We start from the raw sequence: 25,043 nt of genomic DNA, 5'->3' as shown, positions 1-25,043 counted from the left end.
AATTCTGTCTCCTAAATATGATCTCTGATCTCCTAAGTTGTTATTTTCTTCTTTTAAAGAAGAAAATATGCAAGAGTGTTTTCATGTTTAAAAGTTAGGTCATAAGCTAGAAAATATTTAGACCGAAAAAAAAAGAAGTTTTCAAAAATTGTGCTATCTTATATGTCTCCAGATGAGAAATTAATATTACTTGCAATAAAAAGTTTCCAGTATTTTATACAGACTGCTAGTATAAAAGCAGTATCTGCCAGTATTAGTAACTGAAACATCTTAGAAGCTTGTTCTAAAACATGAATAAACAGAGGAGATGCAAATGACATGGTGATAGCTTTCAAGCTTTTACTAGGGCTTTGACTTACAAGCACGGGAGGCTCAGCTTGGGGCAACCAAGGTTAGCCCCAAGCCTCCAGGTTGTGCACTGTATCCCACAGTCACAGTCCCAAAATTCAGTGGTCTTTTGTGTTAAAGGATTACAGTGCAATCAGCTGCACCTCAGGAATCTGATCTGGAAGTAATCGAGACGTCTGTGTAGCATGGGGCGGTTTGGTCGCTGATCACAGAATCATAGAATGGTTAGGGTTGGAAGGGACCTTAAAGATCATCTAGTTCTAACCGCCCTGCCATGGGCAGGGACACTTCCCACTAGACCAGGATCCCCAGCTATGCTCTTCTCTCTTGTCACTTGCAGTCCTGACGCTCGTTCTGTTTTAGCAGGAATAACCATGGAAATGGCAAGCGTAATTCCCTCCACGTTAAGATGAGGCTTCTCTCTTTAATCATTTCTGGGGTGTACACTTGTGCCTTATACCCAGCTCAGCAGTGATGGATGCTGAAGGGAGGAACAGCCTGATTTTATACTTGAAGTGTGTATGTAAAAGATACCAGCATATTCAGCTGGATTAAAGGAAGTTGTAGCACTATTCTTCATTCTGCTGATAAGCAGTTTTCTTAGTCACTTTGCACGAAAATAGTTAACTGTGCTGCAACGCATGTAATTCATCTGGTTCCATGGAAAAGAAATTAAATGATTTATTTTCTTGGAAATGAGCTGATTTTAATTATAATTAGTGTTTGAAATACTAAAAAGTGACAATTAATTCCCAGACTTAAGTAAGATAGGGCAGTCATGTGAACACAGTATGCAGAAATGAAAACAATGGCACAGATTCACAAGGAGTTGAATTTCAGAAAACAGTGAAGAACGGACCCGTATAAGGTTTCTAGTTTTCTAACCGCAGTTACCCTGCAAAGGCACTTTTTCAAAAGTAGAGCTGGGATATTTGGTATGCACTGACATTTAAGTTTCTGCATTTAGAAAGAAATCTCTAGAAGATTTCAGAACTTTTATTTGTCTGTGGATCCTTTGAGTCATAGAAAGAAAACACCTAGCAGAAGAAAAGGTATTTTTGCCCCAGTTGATGTCTAATCTGGACATGTTACCGTTTAAAGATAGAACTAAATAATCTTGGCCGTTTCTTGGGGGTTTTTAGTAGCCCTTTAAAATAGACCATACTGATTACTGTTCCTTTCAGCTTTGAAAGCCCTTTTGTAGTAGTTCGTCACGCAGTATTGAGGCTTGAATTTCTACCAGAGGATACCTTTTATTCTACTGAGCTGCTTGATGATGCTGTGTAATGGTCAGCCGCTCTGACCACACCAGTGAGCTGCCTTTTGCGAGTGACTGATTTTGCTGTCATGCTGTGCAGGTTCCTTAGTGGCAGCCATTCTGGCCACTGATGACGACTCCGGCATTAACGGGGAAATCACGTACACCGTAAGTGAAGATGACGAAGAGGGAATCTTCTTCCTCAACCCCGTTACTGGAGTCTTCAACCTGACTCGTGCACTGGACTACGAAGCCCAGCAGTATTACATTCTCACAGTCCGTGCAGAAGATGGGGGAGGCCAATTTACTGCCATCAGAGTGTACTTCAATATATTGGACATCAACGATAACCCACCGGTGTTCAGCACGACTTCATACAGCACATCTTTGATGGAGAACCTCTCTCCAGGATCTGCCATTCTCAACTTCAGCGTCACTGATGCGGATGATGGTAGGCCTCATAGTCTGTGTCTCTGATGATAAATACGTATTTCACCTTAGCGATATCTTAAAAGCCCTAGTAGAAAGCGCAAATTAGAGCTATCCTCAGGATGCAACCATATGCTTAAATTGACTGCATGCTGTGTAAGTAGAAGTTATTTTTCCCATATTTCACATTAGGTTTAAGCAGGTGGTTTATTCCTTATTTTTATTTGTGATAAATTAAAAATACAGTCAAATACTGTTTTTAACTGCTGTTATGGAAATGAGTTGCAGAGCTGTGTGTTGCAGCAGTTGAATGCCATGATTTCTCCCCTGGTGCATAGGTTGCACATTTAAATTAGACCAAAGTGTTCTTTCGGACTGGTTTTGGTTTTTTTCTTTAAGTTTATAATTTATTTTAAGTAAGGTTCTGGCAATATGAGATGTCATCTGCAATCATCTTAAATGTAGTGTAACTTTTAAGTTTATCATGAAGAGAATTGTGATCTACGGGGTATTGATAGTGGAGGTTAAAAAACTGTTTAAAAGAGATTATGGGAAAATTTCTCATTAAAATAAGATTTAATCTTGGGATTATTTATGTCATCTAGAAGGTGTTAATGTGCTGGAGTGTAAAAGAGACAATCTTAATAGCTTGCTTAACTATTTTGCCATACAGAAAGTCCAAGCAAGAATACTTATAGAATATGGCCATAAAACACATCAAAAATCCTTGCATAGCATACTGCATTTTCTTATGTGTCTGCAGACATTAGTCAGTGTGATTTAATACAAAATTATTCATAACACTCGTAGTGACTTTACAGGTGAAGGTTATTTTTGTGACATGTTAAGCAACCTTGTCTCCTCTCAACTTGACACTGGCTCAGCAAAGCCCATGGAAATGTCTCGGACTGAAATGTGTGCTTCAAGCGCAAAGCACCTACATGCTTGGAGGAATCCCAGTTTATGCAAGTAAAACGACTGAACCGATCAAGATTATTCAGTAAAACAGTTTTTCCTCAGGAAATGCTGAGTTGTAGGACTCAAACATTTTTGTGGGAACATAAATTTTGTGCTGATAGGTAGAACTTTCTGTGGTAAAAATTGTGCAACTGGTTTTGAGATCAAACTCAGTGAACGAGAAGAGATTCCATGAGATAAGCCAACCAGTCAGAAATTACAACTTGGTGATATTGGCTGTTCCTGCATGGATCTCTCTTTCACCACTCTTGTTAAAGCTTTTATGTAAACTAACTATAAATTGGAGGAGGAACTTGAGCTTGCATCATGCATACCCAGAGAAGGGATTGTTCCTTCAGACCTGTAGATAAATGGGTTATGTCTGATCTATCTCCTCTTTTATTTCATATTTTCCTGTTAGGAGTACAATGCTTGGTTTCAAATCTTTTTGGAAGTTAATTTCACTTAACCATTATGGGTCTGTTTTCCTTTTCTATTGCACCTCATACATTAATTTCCATCTGTGTGCAGTGAACGTGAACTATATCATAGCACTGACGTATCATTTTACATTCATCATTAACTCAGTTATCAAGGAAGCAAATGAGTATTTGAGGAGCAGTGCAATGAAAAGTCAGATATCTTGCATTTTATATTTTCTGGCAGACTTACTTTTCTAACAGGCTGGATTTAAAATTAATGGGGCAGAAATTTCATTCCCAGAACGTGCCAGGTTGAGTTCCCCCTTAGGACTATAACTTCAGCAAATGTTATGATCTATCGGTGTTTCTGTTTCAAGCCCAAACTTGTTATCCTGTGTCGTCTTATATTTATCTAGAGTACAGAAATAGCTAGTGCTATGCTCCTCTCCGAGTGGCTCACAGACAATGCACTCAATGCACACAAATACCATTTTGTTGCTTATTTATGTTATATGATCCCATAGTTTGAAGGAGCTCTGAAAAGGCATTGTTTTATAATGAGATAGGCCTGTTGTTTTAGGATAAACACTGATAAAAGGCAAAAACGTGGTGATAGTGAAACTGCTCTGTTTCATTTTCTTGCTCAACACACCCCTTGGGAAACAGTAGCTGTTTATCTCAGCTTAGGCAGTTTCGTATACAGATGCATAGTAAATATCAGCTACAGCTCTTGGTTATTTACAGAGCAATAAAAAACTTAGTTTCCTTAAACGCACTCATTTTGAGATTCAGATTTTATTTTTTTTCCGCATGGAATTAACAGGGAAAACTTCAGAGCAAAGCACACACTTGTCTGTTAAAAAGCATGTAGCAAGGTATTCCTCCGGGCAAAAAGTGGTGGGATTTCCCAGTTATACTCTGCAGGTATTTACAGAATGGAAGGGGGGGAGGGGAGTAGGATTTTTTTTTGTCTCATTGGTAAAAAATAAAAATAGAAATAGACCCTTAAAAGAGCATCATCATGAAATTGTTGGCTCCATGTCTGAGCTCTCACTTAGAGTTTTTTCAGATTAACCCTCAGGTTAAATAACCCCAAAACTCAGCAAAGAGGATGCCCCTGCATTCTCCCTAAGAAAAGCCCAGCTCCAAACCTGGAGAGGGGATGGAGATACGCAAAATACCAGTGTGGCATGCTGTGTTTAAAAAAGAATAGTTCACTAAGTGGCAGTCCTGGCTCCACTGATATTTAGGCAACTCTCCTTCTGCTTCACAGTTTAATCTATATAAGCATTAGCAGCATCGAAGCCTATGAGAATACAGGAGAAGGAATGAAAGGAGATGTGAGAAAGAAGAAAAAGCAGTAAATTTTGTAGGAACAAGCACCACAACAGAAAACACTGGGGGGGGGGGGGGGGGGGGGAAGAGTGTTTTTAAAGTAATTTTCTTTTGTAGGATCTAATTCCTACCTATCTCCAAAGTCGAGTAACAAAAATCTTGAATTGCCAGAAAGTACTTTACTGAAATCAGAAGACTTTCATCTGTATAATTAGTCATTTGAAAATACAGCTGAACAAAAAATAGACTAGCATTAAACTTTCATAGTGCTTCACTTGATCAAAGTAATGTAGAAACACTAATATCTTGGCATATAAATGTATTAATTTCTTTAATTACATGAAAATATTTTTTTCTTTCATGTTTGGTTCTATTTATTTTATAATTAAGTTCCTACAAGAGAAGAAGAGAGAAGGAAAGATGCCAATTAGAGTAGCCGCTGGGGGAAAGACAAGACTAGAGTTCCCAAGTCTGAGAATAATCAACAGCAGAGATTAATAAATCTAATGCAGGAATAATTTCATTATAAAAGCAATTCAGTTGGAGGGAAAAGGGCTTCTGAGTAAAAATGACAAAATGCACAGCAAAGTTATCAGCTACCTAAGCAGACAGGTTGGTTTCTTTGCATGACAACGCGAGTTTGAGGGGTAAATTAGCAGTGAATGGTCTGTTAATCTACTAATCCTAAATCAGTCTTTATGACCCAAAACAAGAAAACAAAATTATCAAAATTAGTTAAAATAAGAGTAAGATATTAAGATACATGTGTATGAAAGAAGACTCATTTCAATCAGGCGCTCCCAAAAATTAGTTGTTTAGAGTGAACTCTGGAGTTGAAGCGGTAACATACATTTGTTTCCTGTGTGGCGTATATAAGGTCATTTCACAGCCTTGTCAAGATTTAGAATGCATTTCCCCTACCAGAATTATAAATGTCTCCCTTGACCATAATTGCTAGTTACGTTTCGATCATAAGATGAGGGCTGTTCATCTGATATTTTGGAATTCCATGCCATATATGGGAAGCATACCTCTCCCCAGTATTCACTCTTGGCTTGCTCCAGCTAGGCTTGGGAGTTTCTGGTTGTGGCTTTTTTTAATTGGGTGCAAGAATTCATGAAATAATTATGTTAATAATAATGTTGCTTAGTTGAACTGGGGAGAATGGAGGAAAACAGCTGTTCAGTGAGCAGCAGAACTATTGAGTCTTAGTTTCTGAAGGAAAATTCTTCAAAACCTTTATCCCTAACCATTGGAGATGGGGAAAAATTACGCACGTTGCCACTGTGCAGCTCCTGCTGGATGAAATGCAGGGATGAGCTCTGCTGGCCATTCCCTCTGCGGCTGCTCCAATTAACATCCTTCCCTCTCTCTCTCGTCAACTCTTGTCAGAAAATAATTATTTCAAAGGCTTCTGCTCCGCTGTGAAACTTGCGTGAAATTAGCTGACGGATTCAAAAATGGTGAGGAGGAGGCTGAACAGGCAGCATGATTGTACAGCTCTCGTTCCTGTAGGAAATGAGGCCAGAAACATTTATATCTAGGTTGGTGGGATGAAGTCACGTTCTCTACCTTTCTTCTCCCCACCCCACCAGGCTCCAACTCGCAGCTCTCCTTCAGCATCGCATCTGGAGACAGCGCGGGGCAGTTCGGCATTGACAACAGCGGGGTGCTGAGCATCAGGCAGCCCTTGGACCGGGAAAGCCAGTCCTTCTACAGCCTCGTCGTGCAAGTCCACGACATGGCCCCTCTCCCGGCCTCCAGGTACACGAGCACAGCCCAAGTTTCAATTATTCTGCTGGATGTGAACGACAGCCCTCCAAGCTTTATCTCCCCGAAGCTGACCTATGTCCCGGAAAACACACCGATAGATACGATTGTTTTCAAAGCACAGGCAACCGATCCCGACAGCGGTCCAAACAGCTACATTGAATACAGTCTGCTCCGGCCGCCGGGAAACAAATTCAGCATCGGCACTATTGATGGTGAAGTGAGGCTTACCGGGGAGCTCGACAGAGAATCTGTGTCCAATTACACCTTGACTGTGGTAGCCACAGACAAGGGCCAGCCATCTCTCTCTTCATCTACGGATGTGGTGGTTGTAGTCCTGGACATTAATGACAACAACCCACTTTTTGCCCAAAAGCTTTATAAAGTAGAGGTGGGAGAAAATACTTTGACAGGGACGGATTTAATCCAGGTGTTTGCTACAGATGGAGATGAAGGTACCAATGGGCAGGTCCGCTATGCCATCGTGAGTGGAGATGCCAATAATGAGTTTCGGATTGATTCTGTGACAGGGGTGATAACAGTCGCCAAGCCTTTGGACAGAGAGAAAAAGCCCTCTTATACGCTGACTGTTCAGTCAGCCGACCGTGGGAGCAGCCCAAGGACCGACACCACGACAGTCAGTATTATTCTGAAGGATGTCAATGATTATATTCCCACATTTGAACTTTCTCCCTACTCTGTGAATGTCCCTGAGAATTTAGAGACACTCCCGAAAGTTATTCTTCAGGTGAGTATATTTGGCAAATGAATATGTATTTCCTACAATTATTCGCATGCCTCAGTATATGGTATTAACGTATAGTGTCCTTCCTCCAAAAGTCAAAAGGTGCAAGAAAATTGAGAAGTTGCCTCTTGGCTGTAATCTAATATGCAGTGGTTGTTGGCTTGTTTTCCTTTTTGTTTGTTTGGGTGGGGGCTATTTTTGCTTGTTTTTACCTAAAGTTTGTATGACGCTTTGGAGTTTTGTTTGCATTTTCCCTGCCTATCTTCCCACCTACACTGGAACTTTAAGAGTTTGCTCTATCTCTCATCTCAATCTCAACTTTAATGCAACAAATCTCTCAGTCTAATCACTGCCTACATGGTATGAAGCACTGTGCCATACGCTGAAAGAGCCCTAAATAGATCCAGGGCATGCAGTGCTTGCTTTGGTGCAGAGCTCAGCCTGTACGAGATCATCTATGGCTTTCACTAAGCCCCAACGCAGTCTTTACTGTATTTATGCTTAAGAAAAATAAGTAATCAACTATTTAATATTTTCAAACTATGCTTTTAAGTCAATCACCACTGTGTTAAATAATTTTTACAATTACAGCTAATTTGTAATAGCCCCTAAAGCATCTAGATTAATTCAGTCCATAAATTTGGATTATTGTCATAGACAATATTTCCTCTATCCTGATAAAATTTTACAGACCCGACACTCATCAGTTCTTGATATTTCTTCCCACGTGTTTGCTTTGCTTTTGTAGGTCGTAGCAAGAGACGATGATCAAGGCCTAAACAGCAAGCTTACTTATGTGCTGGTGGCTGGAAATGAAGAAGGAGCCTTCACTCTCTCGGCCAGCGGAGAGCTGTGCTTGGTGCAGAGCCTGGACCGGGAGGCAAAGGAGCAGTACGTACTACTGATCACAGCTGCTGATGCAGGTAAAGCAGATGGGCAGTCTCTTCTGGTGAAATCTCGTTGTCGCTTGAAAACGTATTCTGGATAGAAAAGAAATATCTTCATGATGGTTCAATCTCCAGTGGATGGAGATTGGTACCCAAGCTTCAGTTTAGATGTCTGTGCAGGACTTACCTGATGTCAAAGGGAGTTCTGTTCTGGAAATCAGGATTTTATCCTTATGTCTAGTCGTCTGATATTATTAGGACTCACTACAGGTTTAGGTAGGTTGATTTTTGCCCTGCAGTAGTAAGTGGTCCTGCCAAGGTCGTAAGAGCCTCATGCACGGCAATAAAAAGACAATAATAATGGCAATAAAACCCAATATAATGTTGTTATCAGAGATGTGCAGACAGGTCAAATCAATGGCCAGAAAACAGCTGTGGACTACTCAGTTAATCTTACCGAAACCTTACCCCTGAAAAGTACTGGCAATTTACATTTCAACATTTTAATTTTCCGCTTTGCTCAGCATCCAGTCAAATGTTTGCTCCAGAATCCCAAATGTATTCCAAGTTCCCTCAGTTTAAAACAGGACATGAATTTTTGTTATGAAGATTAATTACACTTTCACTTGAGGTGTCCAAGCACAAAATTTTGGTTTCAGATTTTGGTATGCATATTAGTAACAAAGACACCCTGCATCATATTCAGGACTGATCTCTGATCCCTCACGGTCTGATGGATTTAATTTACTGCAGAATTGTTCTTAATCTCTAATAATAAAAATAGAAGCAAGCCCAAGTTGTTGACAAGTGGATATAATTTTGTTTTCTGCCATATTGTGTGCAGTATCTTGTGTCAGTGACAATATCTACAGCTTATATTTTCCTATTGCAGCAGTGCTCAGGTATTTCGCAGTCTGAGCACAGCTGAAGCCACAAAACACAATTTTAGGACTTGATGTATCATTTGTCTTGTACTTTGGCTAGAGATACTGTATACTTTGTATTTTTTACACTGGCTTTCCATTACTCTATAGCCGCAAACTGCTCACTTGTGACTTGGACTTGCTTGGGCTTGAACGTCCTTAAGTTCCTTCAGAAGCTGAGGCTGGATACATAAGGGAAAGCAGATCCTTGATGTCTGTTTACTCTCCCAGTCCAAGTGAGCAGGAATCTGTTAGGACTGTACAGAACTTACTAGCCCTACATACAAAATACCCAAAATCTGAACTGATAAGGGGTGTCACACAAGCAACAGTTATTGTCCTTCTTGGTAAAAGGAGAGGAGCAAAAAGTCAGTTGCACTCCATGTGTAGCACTGTGTGTAAGCCAGAAGTCTTACAAGAGCACAATCTTCTCCTAGACTCTGGTTCCTAAAAAATAGGAAATCCGGGAGATTTACCCCACCATTCCAAATGAAAATAATTATTTGTATGGGGAGATGTCTGAGTTTCAGATAATCCAGGGGAGACTTTAATACATGAAGGGTGCACAGGGCGTTTGCCATGAGTGGCTGACAAGAACAGCAGCATGTTTCATTAGTTCCTGTGTTTCAAACATGTAGACGTCATGCTGATTAAACACTGTTTGAAGCTGGTTTTGAGGTATTTTTTTGTTTGGTTTGGTTTTGTTTTTCTTTTTTTAATTTGCTATGTTCTCATAAAGGTAACTCACAAGTTATTATTCCCTCCTATCAGTGTTAAAAGATCCTAGGAAAAGTGTTCAGAAGTGAATGTTCAGTAGTAACTTTAAGCTAAATTTAACTGTTCTACTATGTTTAAGTTTACAATCTCACTAATCCGCAGTTAGTGTGATTTGCTATAGTTTTCAACCAGCCTTGTGAATAACGTCAAGTAATATCTTCCAATAAGGCTGGAGACTTGCTCTAAATTCATGCCATCAAAGAATACATTTAAAACTGTTAGCCATAATTTATCTAAACTAAAACATCACAGGAAAATGTCCAGCTTCTGTAGAAGTCAACGCCAAAACTTTACTTGATTTCGTTGAAGCAGGATGTGGACTGTAGTCATAATAGATACTTAAGTATGTAACGTATTTAAAGTACTTTAAGAAATTCTAAGGGAACCCTGTTACATATGAATTAGTCATACTGAGTTCAAGCAGTCTAGATGGTAAAGTGCACTCTGGCATATAATTCATTGGAGACCTCTTTAAAAAGCCATGTTTGTCACAACAATGGGCAACAAATCGACCGAGTTACAGACTCTGGGATTTCTGTTGACCTGCGTCTCAAATTTTATGTTACTATAAATTATATTATCATACATAGAATGCACATGTACTTCTGTAGACATTTGGCAGCTGAGGTAGAAGAAAAATTATGTGGGAGGAAGCCTTTCTAAAAGGGTTGCAGCTTATCAGCAGAAGAATGTTATTACTTTAAAATACACAAAACAGTACTAAAGCTACCAATATGGGTATGTGATGGATATCCAGGTGGTAACACACTGACCTTTGGTAGTTGTTGCCTGCTTTGTTAAATCAGGTAGTTCTGGCTGTACTAGCAGAAACATGGCAATAACACAGTCTTGAAATGGATGAGAAAAGTGTTTTGAATAAGGTTTATAAGAGACTCTCACAGGCACGTCCAGCTCTTTGCCTAATGTAGTTATTTCTTTGGAGTGTCTTAAGGCTGTATGTGTTTGAAAATGCGAGAAAGAAGGATTTTGCATAGAGACAATTCAACCAAAAACGCAGGCAAAACAGGTGGTGCTGCTCTGTAGGAAAGCAGTGCCTGCCAAAACGTTGAAGAAAGCAGACTTCTCTGAAATTATCCGCATCTGTACTGTCTTTGAAAATAAATCAAGGGAAAAGTATTATACTTTGCACTTAGAGTTTGGCCTTTATTAGCTGTAATAAACAGTCTTTCAGATTGTCTTTAGCAGCCCAAGCAACAGTCTTGCCATATATGGTGCATCTTATTTAGGTGTTGGTTTTGGTTTTTTTATGGATAAAAATCACGGTAGTCATCCAGGTGCAGTTAACTCTGGAAATGTCTGAGTAGCACGTGATGGGCAAAACTCTGTCCGTCCAACCCGCTTCCCGTTTTTCTTAGGATCTGCATCTCAGTTTTTATAGTCTACGCTGACTGGTTTAAAACATTACAGCATGATATCCTGGTCCTGTAGAATTCTGTGCCAACTCTTCCCTTTCTTTCAAGGAAGCAGACACACTACATACTTAGAAACACCTTTAGACATAAGAACTGATGGATTCTCAACTTGCATTTGGCTGTCTTCCTGACCTCTCTCTATATAATCAAAGTTTTCTTACTTTTCTTATGCTTATTATCACTTCATCAATTTGTGACTGTGGTTCTTATAGCATTGCCCTCACCTGTGTATGGGGAAGTTGATGGAAGAAGAAGGATTTTAAAATTTTTGTTGTTCTAATCTAGAGGTGTCAGTCCAATGTATTGAAAACGATCCAGGGCCTCAGGAGGGGCAGCCGCTTTGGTAATGGCTGTTATTTCATCCTCAGTACCTTGTGGGGTTTATAGCGTGTATTGGCAGCCCGTACACTGAGTCTGTTTGCAGCAGGTGAAGGATTAGGGCATCGTGAAGCAGCAGCTCATGTGAGAAGAGCTGTTGAGTTATTAAGAGTTGAGCTGCACATAAGCATGCTGGGCAGGTCAGATGGGGACTGCTGGTGGGACCACATGCACCAGCGATGGAAATTCGGGCGGTTGTTGAAAAAATCTTTTTCCAAGCAAGAGCTACCCTCAGGCCCAGAGAAGTGCATATGATATATGCATCGTCCTGGCTCTGGCCCAGCTATTCCTTGGCCTTGCCTGCTAGTCCTCCACCCAGTCTTCAGGGCAGATCTTGGGTCGGTAGAGTCTTCCCTCTGCTCTGGGGGAGGGAAAAAGCTGATAAAACATTTTCTGGTGCTTGGATCAGTGATTTGTGGCCCGGCAGCCTGCTTCATGCCCAGTCTGCACAAAGTTTCTTGATTTCAACCTTGCTTTATCATCACTCTTCCCTCACTTTGGCACCCCCACCCTGCTCTAGCTTCTGCCGGGTCTCAGCTACTAGACTGCCGCCCTAGGCAGTGGGGAGTTACTGAGCCACGCAAAGTGCCCATCACTAGGAACATTCAGCATCTTCCAGAGCTGTGTACTTGTGGCTTTGGTCGAGAAATAAAACATAATTCAACCCCAGAGTTCAGCCATTCCAGTTTAGAGCCCCTCTTGCAGCACAGGCTGTAAGATCAGAGTGCATGAATTATAAATATAATGACAGGCAAAATGATAGACTGTGGAATAACATGATAGTGTTTAGATTGCAGATGCTCCCCCAAAATGTCTGCTAACATAAACGCCAAGAAACCTACATGCAACTATTTGACTATGTCTTTATGGGTCTGTTTCTACCACATAAATCATTTGTTTTGCTTCACTATACCCTTCTTCATGGCAAAATGGTTGGGAAAAGACACTTTCTAACTTTTTTTTTCACTCCATCTGGTGGGGACGCAGTGCTGGGTAAACATTCGGTTCTGGCACCATGACAAGAACTGGTGCAGCTGCTTTTATCATCCCTGTCTTTAACTCTTTGAGAAATTTTCTGGAGCAAATGTTAGCATTCCAACAGTCCTCCTCCTTTTATTTATTGGTTGCAGGGATGTGGAGTAGCACATCTGGAAACCTGCTAGCTGCCCAGGACTACTGTTTAAATAAACTGCAACCACCATCTCTTGATTTGGTTGGTCAGAATGGTACATTGCCACAATAAAACCGAAGTCAAAATGTGATGTTTCTAATTAGAAGCTGTGTTCCTGTGGGATTTTTTTAATTGTTTTGTTTTGGTTCTTTTTTTTCAGATTACCTATTTCCTGATTTAGATAAATAGTTCTAAAAGAAATGAATTAGTGGACTGATTATTGTATTTAGTTAGCTGTTCTTTGTATACATCCCTGGCCTGTATGAAAAACAACCATATGTTTTTTCTTTAGAATATGTTGGCCCCCAACTTATGCATTCTTTCCTTCAAGAATGCAGGAGGGCAACCAAACAGAGAGGTTATATCCTCCTCAGGAATTTTCTTTTGAGATAGGCTTTTGGTTCCCTTCAATCCTAAAATCAAATGAAATCTGACAATGTAGCTGCATTGTTTTTTAACATATTTTGAGATATTTCTCAGTTTGGGGTCACAAGTAAAGGATGACTGTATTTGCTAGTAATGGTAAGAAAGAGTCTCAAGGGTTAACATTGCGAGAGATTTATGTGACCGGGCTTAAAGACATTTATGCTCATCCTGTTTTCTTAGTATACACTGTATTTCTACTTAATGGACAGTCTACAGTGTGAAAAGATGTTGCCTGAAAAGAATGAGTTGTATTTTAAAAACAAATTTGGCTATTTTTAAGTCTTGGTGCTGTTAAAACAAGCAAGCAACTCACAGGTTTCAGTTAGAAATGTCCTGTTTTCCATGCTTTCTGTGCTATGTCTAAATACACACCTCACTTCAGGCTTCATTTGCTAAGTGACGCTGATGTATGCTTACCCTGGTGCTTAGCAGTTTACACAACGATTGCCCTCTTCTATGGTCTTGTTTTATGTCACAGCTGTTTCAAAAATAGTGTTGGTTTCTGTCCTAGCTCCATTTATTTCCTTGCCTTTACGGAAGCTCTTCTCATATCAATGCAGTCTACTTCAGCATAGTTCTGCTGGTTTACTATTTTACTCATTTTATTATTTTTGCTCTTTTAATACTGGTACTAAAACTATCATTTTAGTAGTTTTGCATGATTTTTAAAAATTTATTTCTAAATCACACAGTGGGAGAACTGAAATGGCGACAGACTCATCAGTGAATTCCTAGTGTTCATTTTGTCTTACCACCATCTAAAATCAGGAGATAAGAGTATTGAGAGTGGCTTTTTTGTAGTTGTGAGAAGCAAGGATCTTACCCTTTCACAGGGCCTAGAAACTGTTAGCACTTTTTAATTTTTCTCTATAAAACAAAAGCTCAAATTGCCCATTTAGAAAACGGGTTTATGGCAAAGTCAGTCCAGTGTCCCCTAGAGAGTAACTGTCAAGGAAGAGGGCATATCCATGTCTATATGATGTGATGTATTTACTCCCCAAAGATGATGAGGGCTTCAGCCCATCCCTTCAGAGGGTCATCCCACGAGATTTGCAATCCAGCCTCAGAATACCATCTGAGGAATTTAGTCCTCTGTTTGGAGTTAAACCTTCATTATTAGATCACTGTCTTCAAAATAGTTCAGTGAGAGCCTCTGGGCTAAATCCCAGGCGTCTGTGTTCTCCGAGGTCGGGTGCAGGAGAGACGTATATCAAGGTTGGCAAAGGGCTCAGGCTGGCAAGCTGAAATATCCGTGAAAACAATGAAAGTTAGTTTTCCACTCAGGTTAAAATCATGGACAGAGCTTCAGCTTTGAAACCAACTCAAACTGGTGGTGGACTTTATTTGGACAAGGCAGGCAGAGTTAGAAATACATGTTAAAGATGTTTATTCTCTATAGTTCAGATGTATTTGTGGACTTTTCTTAGAAAAGTCCTTAAATTAAGTGTGTGCCTCTCCATTCAAGCATTTCTCGTGTGTGTAATTCCCTTTCTGCTCTCTGTTGAGAGAATCCAGCAAGTAACTGACAGGCTTGTTTAAGGTGGGAAAAACTTTTCTAGCTCAGGTTTGTTGGGTGAGCTATTCTCCATTTCACTGCTTTCAACAAAAAAAAAAAAAAAAAAGAAGGGAAATTATTTTAAAGAATGTAAGATTTTCTAATTTACAGTCATTAATGTACATAAAAAAATCAGCCATTTACTAAACTATAGCCTTGAGAAGTATTATTTTTTAGAAACAGGTCTTCAGAGATTTTTGCATTGACAGAGTCATAGGCAAGAAGGTTCAGAAATTGGGGTGTGGGAAGAGAGACAGCTATGGCAGAACTGCCGTGGGAGGGGGGCGTTAAGCACAGTGTGTGTGTTTGGGCTTTGCAATATAAAAACCTGCAGTCTATCCACACAAAAATATAGTAGTATTATTCAGGTCTGAGTGGTGTTGAGATCTCCATAGATTCTACCTCAGTATGGATGCGAATCCCATAATTGTTTTGTTGGTGGTTTGGTGTTTTTTTTTAATAGATAATCAAAATCCTAATGAGTTTAATGTACTTCTCTTTTAGAGTCCAGGAAAGCATAAGATAAGATGTAGTAACACAGCCAAAAGTTTTAATCTCTCTACAGACATTCTTGGAATTATAGTTGAAAATACCAAGTTTTATTAGGTAACTAAATCTTTTGACTCTTTACATCCCTCATAAGTAAAAGAAATCCAGACTATTGGTAGAAACATCATTATTTATTAAGAATTTTCAGTTAGTTGTAAATGTTTGTGAGAATTGTTGTTGTCTCTTTCAAGGAACATAATTTTATGCCACTTAAAAAGACTGAGTGTAGGTGATGATCTTTCTTACTCTATCAAGTTACCTCACCACTAATGAGGTAAACAGGAATGTCCAGTAATTCAGTGTTGTTTCTCATCATCCAGAATTTCTTACAAGAACCTTATAAAAGTAACAAAGGAAAAAAAATAGAAATAAAGGGCTATAAATACCAGCTTTGCCAGGGATGTGTGTGCCATGAACTGTCAAAGCTTATTTGTGCTCCTTCTTAAAGGGTTAATCTAATAAAAAGCAATTGTCATCATCTTTAATGCAGGATTGCAGGTTTATCTGATTAAAGTTTGAAATATTTTCAGTCGTAAGTGGTAAAAGTATTGATCTATGGTAAGCTGAGATCAACTGTACTACACACTGTAATGTATGGAAGAAAAAGTTCAAAAAAGTTCTTGCCACTCTTTTTCAAGTAGCTTATCCACTTGGTAGGGATATTTTTTGTCCTTTATTTCTATCCACATTGGGATGGAGATTTCCGTCACGCATTTGGGAAAAAGTCCCTTCTTGCTTTGGTTGCAATACCATTGTTTTCTCAAGTTGTGATTATATCTTGTGCTAATTTTTTGAATGCCACCCCATATTCACAAACAACTCATGGGCGCTTACGGTAATACGTAGCAAATATGAATGGGATGCAGTGACCTAAATTACTGTGATGGGGGCCTGCTTAAATTAGTGTGAAGTTCATTAAATGAGCCAGTTTTTGTCCTGATCCTCAGTCTTCATCTCATACGCATGGTATTAAGATCTACTTCTTCTCTCAGCCCTACCACTGCTGCAGTAGTACCCCAGAATGTGTATGGGACAGTCAGTAATCACTGTTACCAGTAAACAAGTAAACAGTTTATTGTGAACATATAGAAAGAGGGTGATGAAAAAGTGAGAATTGAACATATGAAATATGCCAGAGCAATTCAGTTTTCATTGAATTTTGCCATGGTACATAAAAGCATTGTGCAGTATTGATCCAAGTGAATAAAAACGTGACTGTCATATCTTTAAGCTGTCTTCACTGTTGTCCTGGCTTTTTTCTTTTTTTTGCCTTTTTTTTCTTTACTATTTCTTAATTTCTTGGTGCTAGTTTGAGGTGGGGGGGGGCATGGAGATATCTCTTTGAAATTTATTTAAAATGGAAAACAAGCTAGAATAGAATGCTCATTATGTAGGATTTAGTAGATGATCAGAAATTTCAAGGAAGAAAGAATTGTCAGTTTGTAAATTTTGAGACTGTTACACTTCCTCTGTTATCTCTTAATTCGTCCATCTTGCTATGATTAGTTTGGAGGTTTTAAATGAAAATTAATTTAAAATTATTGTCCTTCTGCTGACATCACTTTCGTATGAAATTTATACTTCAAAAGTGCTAATGAATTCACTGAACATAATCTATTTTGCAGAAGAACAAGATAACTACAGTAGTCATTGTGTTGTGCACTTTCTCAACCTTTGAGAAATACTAAGATTTTTTCCAGCCTTGGTGATCTTAAACCATTTCTTAAATTAAATATTACACCTTATAGATTGGAAGTCTGCTAGCTCATTCTTCAAATACAAAGCTACAATTTCAGGAAGCCTTAATTGCAAGCATAAAGCAAGTAAAACATGCACAAATGGGCTGAACACTTATCCTGCTGGTTAATCTTCACTATTTATACAGGGTGTTTTTAAAGCATAATTCAAAATCATGCATTACAGGAATTTCGCTGTGGGATACTCAGGAGTAACAAGCAGTCAAAAATTGCCTTAGTCAGCAGTCCCTGCAGGAGCCAACTTCTCTGTTTTTTGTGTTTACAGCAATAACTTATAACAAGGAGAAGTAATTTGGTGGGTTTAAGAAAATATTGTTTTAAATGTCTCTGCCTTTCTTTTAAGTTGCAGTTCTACTTTCTTTAAATCTTACTTCTGTCACCAGAGACCTTGGTGGTACGCATGGCCATGCCCACCTCCCAGAACCACCAGCAGTGCGGGCACAGGGAGATCATAGAATAGGTTAGGTTGGAAGGGACCCTTAAAGGTCATCTAGTCCAACGCCCCTGCCACGAGCAGGGACATCTGCAACTAGATCAGGTTGCTCAGGGCCCCATCCAGCCTGACCTTGAATGTTTTCAGGGATGGGGCACCTACCACCTCTCTGGGCAAACTGTGCCAGTGTTTCATCACCCTCATTGTGCAAAATTTCTTCCTTAGATCTAGTCTGGGTATACCCTCCTTTAGTTTAAAACCATTACCCCTTGTCCTGTCATAACAGGCCCTACTAAAAAGTCTGTCCCCATCTTTCCCGTCGCTCCTCTTTAAGTATTGAAAGGCTGCTCTAAGGTCTCCTCAGAGCCTTCTCTTCTCCAGGCTGAACAACCCCAGCTCTCTCAGCCTGTCCTCATAGGAGAGGTGCTCCAGCCCTCTGATCATTTTTGTTGTCAGTGTGCCCTTACAATCCGTCATTTGTCAGGTTTTTTATGAGCTTTATATTCAGCTCTGAAAAAAAGATTTATTTTCTGAAACATATTTTTTGAAGAAGGCAATTTCTTGTTTTGAGATTCAGCGCAATTGTGGCTAAGAAACCTGCGATACCTGTGTCTTCTGAGCACCACCTCCGATGACGTATACCTTCAATGTTAATGGATTGCAAGTGTGTGTCAAGGGGTTTATGGCACATGGGATTATTGTTTATGCCTTTTGTGGAAGGAGAACGGAATCTGACAGTCTCAGGTCACATACTGGGGTCTGCCGATGTCAGCAACCCCCTATCCAGCTTACGCCGTGGGCGGCGGAGCGGGACTCTTTCAGCATTTCCTTCATACGTTTTGAAATTGCTGAAAAGCAGCAATGGGGAAAGACGCTAAATTGGAGGATTATATTATCTACCATCTTTCAGCTGTGTAAGTGATAAGTTTATGATAAATGTGTCTGTGTGTGTGAAAAAAGATTGTTATGTGGTTGTAGCGAGGTGGGGGTCAGTCTCTTCTCCCAAGTAACAGGCGATAGGACAAGAGGAAATGGCCTCAAGTTGCACCAGGGGAGGTTTAGATTGGATATTAGGAAAAATTTCTTCACCGAAAAGGTTATCAAGCATTGGAACAGGCTGCCCAGGGAAGTGGTGGAATCGCTATCCCTGGAGGTATTTAAAAGACGGGTAGACATGGTCCTGAGGGACATGGTTTAGTGGTGGTTTTGGCAGTGTTAGGTTGATGGTTGGACTCAAAGGTCCCTTCCAACCTAGACGATTCTATGATTCTATGGAACAGCTTGAAGTTGTGCTAAATATATACTATACTTTTGCTTTTTTGCATGTGGTTTGTTCTTGGTCCGTATCTGTGTTCCAGCAGGTCCAGCTCTGTAATGGTGCCACAGTTTGTTTTTTCCTTCTGGATAAACAACTGCAGGTAACTTGTTCTGATGAGCAGATCAGAGGAAGAGAGCAGGGGATATAGGGAAATGTGTATATACACCAGAGAGCTTAAAACTGTCTCTGTATGTGTGTGTGAGTCCCATCCTTTCGACAGCATCTGAAATACATTGCAATGTAATGTTGCCCCTGTTGTGAAACTGCAAAGCTTAGTGAATTCATAGGATGCAGTCAGTCAGGAATTTTGATAGGAAACCATCCAAATTTAAAAATCATGTGGGTAAAACCAGATGAGAGATCCCATCTTGCATCACTACTTGGGGCAAGGATTTCTTTTGCACTGTCAAAAAATGTGAGTATGAGTGTTTGTGCACATGCATCAGCCTAAGCGTGGATGGACATAGCGTTGCCTGAACAAGGTTTGATTCTGGTCCAGTGATGCGTTTTGTTTTTTATTTTATTTTATTTTTTTACTTTTCATGACTTATTTTCCCGAATTTAGGTCTGTCTGCTCCCAGCTTCTTTAAGCTGGTAGATGAAGGAGGATATTGAGGTTTCTGATGTCTGATGCAGTACGGAAAAATCTTTTTTTTCTTGTCAGATAGTCCTTGCACAAGTGCAGATCTATCCCAACAGTTCCTTTGCTTTTTGAAGTATAAGTTCTGTTAAACCAGCTTTGGGAACAACTTCTACTACTGAGAAAAACTCTGATTTGACACACTCAGAAGTTTTGGGTTTCTGCATGGTCTCATTCACCAGTCACCTGCTGAACTGAATGAGAGTAGGGCTAGCTTCTAAGCTTTTAATTATTTTTATTAACTGCTTATTTCACCTTTTGTCTCACAGTATACTAGCTTCACCAGTTTTTTAAGACTTAGTATAGAAGCCTGTAGTGAAAAATTGAGTAAGAGGAAAATAAAACACAATCAACATATCCAGCCAGGACAAATATTTGTGGTGCAATCTTGTAAAAAGAACTACTTATTTTTCTCATTTCACATACGCACTTTCTTTTGTGTTCCCGGTAAATAAGTTAATTTAAGGTCATCCATGTTTCAAATTAAGCTTCATGTGCTCTAGAAAGCCAAAGCGTAATGCAAGCTAGTTGCATTTTAACTTACTCTAGCTCCATATTTATTTTAAAACTCACCAGTTGTGTGAGCCTCAGCACACCCTGTCTGCATTTAAATGCATTTAGAAAGATTGGCCCCTTTATTGTGAGAAAGACCTTGTTTACTTGAGTGAAAAGTTAATGCTCTGTAATAACACATACAACTGCTAGTCCTGGGACTCATTCATTGAGTGTTTGACTGGGGAAGTGAAATCCGCTTTGTTGCAAAGCAACACATTTCAGTGAGGCAAAAATTCCATTTCTGTTAAATCGCTTTCCAATTTTCAGGATAATGATGTGTTTAATTTACCACAAAACATGGTAAACTGCCTGCAATATGAGTTTTGATTAGTCATTTAGATTCATTTTATTTAATTTTAATCCCTTTCTTTCATTTTAGTGAAATGTATCTGTAGGTTTTTTGCTTAAGTTTATTGTTAGTTTTCTAGCACTTAATTTTGATATTTTAATGCTGGCAAAACCTTTGAGTTCCTGGTTTCTGCAAGGAATGATGGTTTTACTATCTGGTGCTAACCATGGCACAGACAGGACCCAGAAGCCATTAAAGCTTCAAACAATATGTGGATAATGTGCTGAACACATTCTCCTATTTCTAATTTTTACTGTGAGCCATACAGTATCACACAGCCAAGATAATTTCCAATAGCATCATCTTTTCCTGAGTTTTCTTGAAGAATGTAAATGGCTCTGCAAGTTTCCTTCGATTGTTTGCTTTTACTGCTCCAGTCCACCAAGTACTCTGGTCGTTCCTCACTCATCCTGGTGTGTCCAGCGATGGTGTGGAGAACTGAATGCACACTGGAGCAGACGGTGCCATGTGTTTGGGGATTACAGGGAGCTGAGACAGCTTACCTTCCCCGTTCCCCAGGACCTGGGTGGCAGGCAGCGTTCCCTTCTTCTAAGGGTGCATGAGTAGGCCAAGGTGAAAGTAAAAGTAGTCTTTAGGTACATTCCTTGTGGATGACTTCATGGCTCATAAGCATTGGCACAAATTAGGGGAATGAGTGACTTATGATGAGTTCACCCAGAAAAGCATATTGTCCTCTCTCTTTACTGGTTGTCCTGTATTTGAGAAGTAGAAGTTGTCAGATGAGATGGTATTTCTCCCCACTGTCACCTTCCTGCATTTAGTTTCCTTTCTTCTGCTTGCATTGGTGTATGTAGCCAATGTTTTTCTTCCCCCTTCTCCTGGATAGGGGGAGGAAAAAGTTGAGACTAAACTTCTAAACAACTTCTAAACTGACGTATTTCCAATATCATCATATTTTTGTGGCAATTAGCTGCAAATAAGCATTGGTGAATGGGGTGGAAGATCATCTTGTAGGTCTCTGCCAGTCCCGCCCTGCTGGGAGAAGAGAGGTCCTGCCTCTGTGCTACCGCCTGCCTGCCCCACAGCCATTTCTTCACATCACCTCCCCAAATGTTCCACGTGGAGAGGAGAACCACAGCCCAGCGCTGGCCAAGCCAGAGGTGGCCTCTTGTAACCTCCCTCTGTAACTCATCCTCCACCGCGGGCCTCCAAGGAGCAGGCTCCCAAGGTCTGCTCCTTCTCTTCGTCCCCAGACACATGTTTACTTGCAGATGTAAGCAAAAAGCTTAAGTTTTTGGAAGAACATCCGTGGGAAGCAATTTTCTTCCTGAACTCAGCAATACTATTTTGACACTATCCCAGGTTAATCTTTATTTCAACAATGACATGTGGACATTTGTAGGACTGTCTGCTTAATGTATATGTACAGCTGTCACCTAGAAAATAAACTCTTTGGTTCATAGAAACAGACCCCAGCACACAGAGATGGGAAATTCAAAATAATGTTAATAATATATTAATGTCATCATCTTTGAAACTTTAAAGATTTGATGTTCACTGAAAAGTCAATTCGATGTCTCCCATTTAGTTCACACAGTTAACTTTATGTTCTCCGGTTATTAATCATTTGATGGGTCTTTCATTCCTCCATCTTTCCAGAAAAGTTTTATTCAACATGGATATCCTAGGCTTCTGTGTGACTTGGTATTTTGGGATTTGAAAAAAACACCCTAGTATAGCACTAGAGAAATGCTGTAAATAAGAGGTGGCTGACAAAGAAATAGTTGCTGCTTCTGCTGAAAAATAGTTCAAACTATTATGAAAAATAAAATTTTAGTGGAAGTTCACTAAGGGAAAAGTGTATGTGTCTTTGTGTATCTACCCCTCAGGGCAGTTTGTAGGAGTATGCAGAGCCTTGTGTGGCTGTATATAGCAATTTTATATAGGTTGTGACATGTCTGGTTAAAAAAAATCAGTTTGGGGGGCATCTTGAGTGTTTGGCTAATATTGCAGAATTTACACAAAATTTACTACACTTACTTATGCAAAATATTAAGTGCAGTCTGAAGAAAAAAGAGATGAAGCTCTAGCGTAATAAGAATAACTGACTTGGGGAAGATTTGCTATCGAAGCAAAACTAAGAAATCTGGGAACTCAGCCTGACCATGAAAACTACTTCTTTCACCACAAATATGACATGTACATTTTATGAAACCTACTTATTAACAGGGGCCAAATTCTGTGGTCCATATGCAAGCACAACTTTCACTGAAAGTTCACTGAGGACGGTAGAATTTGGCCCTGAGCTATTTCTTTTCCATAGAAAATTACTTCATTTGTAATTTCCTCTTCTTATATTTCTCAGTAACTGCAGAAATGTGAGCTAGTCATTTAATTTCAAGTGAATAAAAGCTTTGAGGACTCTCTGAAATTGCAACTTTATCTTTCAGTGTAATAGCATAAAGGAGTAAATTTGTGGACGTGATGTTTTACTTAGGGAAAAAGCCATATTTGGATAACTACATAGACAGGAAACCAATGCAGATGCATGAGTTTTTCCATCTAAGTAAAATGAGAAAGATTTTGGGTTTTGAACTGAGGAGCAGTGACTTTGGATGTTGCAAAGAGCTGAATTAATATTGGACTTCTGGGAAGTTTCTGCGAGCACAATGCAACCACAAGCTGGTGCTGAATGAGAGCTGGGTTACTTACATTACCCTAGCTAATTTTATTAGCATAGTGCTCAACCTTGGCTGGTATATTCACTTCTCTGAGGCTAACATAAATATGTCTATACAGCGCTGTACAGTGCCTTGTAGATGCATCCAGTGGGGAAGTGGAATCAGAGAATAATGGCACAGAATATCTATGGGGCTGAGGCTGGGATTTGACCCTTGGAGCCTTCATTTGGTACCCTGCAAATTCAGATTGCTCAGAGGGGAAAGTGGGCTGGTTGGAGTCAAATGGCTAAGTCAAAAGATTCGGCTATTGATGTAATCCTGAGCAGGAGAATATCCACAGCGCTATGGGCTATGACCTCTGGCATCCCTTTTGACCAGTTCCATTATCATAGAATCATAGAATGGTTTGGGTTGGAAGGGACCTTAAGTGTCACCTAGTTCCAACCCCCCTGCCATCAGCAGAGACACCTCCCAGTAGACCAGGTTGCTCAAAGCCCCATCCAGCCTGGCCTTGAACACCTCCAGGGATGGGGCCTCAGGTGTGACCAAAGATTTAATAGCCATGCAGGAGAAAGGAGGGCTTGTAGCATTTTTGCTGTTAGCATATGTCCACGCAGTACTTTACCAGCAGACGTGAACACCTTCTTCCCATTCTCCGCCGGCCCTATGAGCATAGATAGAGCTCGGTGCTCTCAGCCGGGACAGGTCCAGCCTGCAGAGCTGCACTGGAGTTAGTCCCATCACCACGTTACCTTTAAGGGCACTGCCACTGCCGCTCATTTTTGCAGATAAACTTGACAGCGTGAATTTTCCAACGTCAGCTCTTTGTCTTAGCAAATACATTTAAAACAATGAGTTTCAGGTTTTAGCTGTGAGTTAGATTTCTTTTCCAGACTGAGTTGCGTTACTGATGCTCTTTGAATGTGACTTACTCAAGATTAATTTCTGAATTATGTATAAATTGTTTAATCACCTGTGAAACTTAACAACTTTCAACTTTTCATTTCATTAGCTGCGAGATGAATGTCAATTAAATGTGTTTGGAAGGCCAGAGCTCGATGACACATGCAGCAAACACCGCTGAGGACTCTGTGTCATTTAATGTAGGAATAATAAACACTCCACAGGCAATATTTCAGCAATCAAGAAGGCTTTTGCAGTCTTTTCTATCTATACGTGTTTGGCTAAATGACAAAATGGGGGGGGTCAGGGGGAAGAGGGTAAAAAATGAGTCAGACTTACTGCCTTAATGTAACCTTCCTGGCTGAAAGTATATTAATTGGCAGAATGAATTACCTCAGACTAGAGCAGAGAAAGGCCTCCATTGTGCGCGGCCGTGGCGTGAAACCTGTACTCGTTGACTTGCACGTTCTTTCCTCGTCATCGTGATCCGTCCCGTCCGATCCGCCGTCTTCAGAGTCAGCCTTGCAAGATTTACAGAGCCTTGCAATTGGAAGCTCTTTCGTTCAGTCTGTTTGTGCATTAAGTCAAGGTACTCTGAAGTATTTTTGTGGTGAAAAACCTCCTTCCTGTGCTGCAGATGCTGCTCCCAGCTTCTTCCCACGGTGCAGCATGGTGATGCTTCAGCCTGCAAGGGTTAACATGTGGGAAAATGGGTCATTATTTCTTCTTTTCTACAAGACCTCAATGCGTGGAGCCCTTGCCAGGACCACGTGGGACCCAAGAGCAGAGCCTAACTCCTTCCCAGCCCTAAGGTTAAGGTCCAGCAATAACCTCGAGTAGCAGCGACCCAATCATCTGCTGGGGTGGAAGGACTAGGGGGGAGTCACACAGGGGCTGCCTGGGTTTCATCAAATGACAGCTCCATGTAATACAGTTGCCTTGTGGCAAGGACTCGAACCAATCTCTGGCCCAAAGCATTTCATTATCATTCCTTTTTTCCCAGTCCAGCAAATGGTCAATTGTTGTCTCTGTTTGAGATTGAATGCGACGCATTCTTGGGTAAAACAGGCACGGTCATCATCT

At 40.2% G+C, this 25,043-nt stretch overlaps 1 protein-coding gene across 1 annotated transcript in view; it reads left to right on the top strand.

Annotated features, from left to right (window-relative positions):
* FAT4 (FAT atypical cadherin 4) overlaps positions 1-25,043 on the top strand; it is a 145,579-nt gene that overhangs the window by 79,560 nt on the left and 40,976 nt on the right. The window contains exons 4-6 of the mRNA XM_074154985.1: positions 1,707-2,057; positions 6,345-7,267; positions 8,013-8,187. Coding sequence (XP_074011086.1) covers positions 1,707-2,057; positions 6,345-7,267; positions 8,013-8,187 — 1,449 coding nt within the window. The remainder of the gene's footprint in view (positions 1-1,706; positions 2,058-6,344; positions 7,268-8,012; positions 8,188-25,043) is intronic.

Source organism: Numenius arquata, chromosome 10, assembly GCF_964106895.1.
Source record: "Numenius arquata chromosome 10, bNumArq3.hap1.1, whole genome shotgun sequence".
Classification (NCBI taxonomy): Eukaryota; Metazoa; Chordata; class Aves; order Charadriiformes; family Scolopacidae; genus Numenius; species Numenius arquata.
Note: the sequence above shows the minus strand (reverse complement) of the source record. Positions and strands in the feature narration are given on the sequence as shown.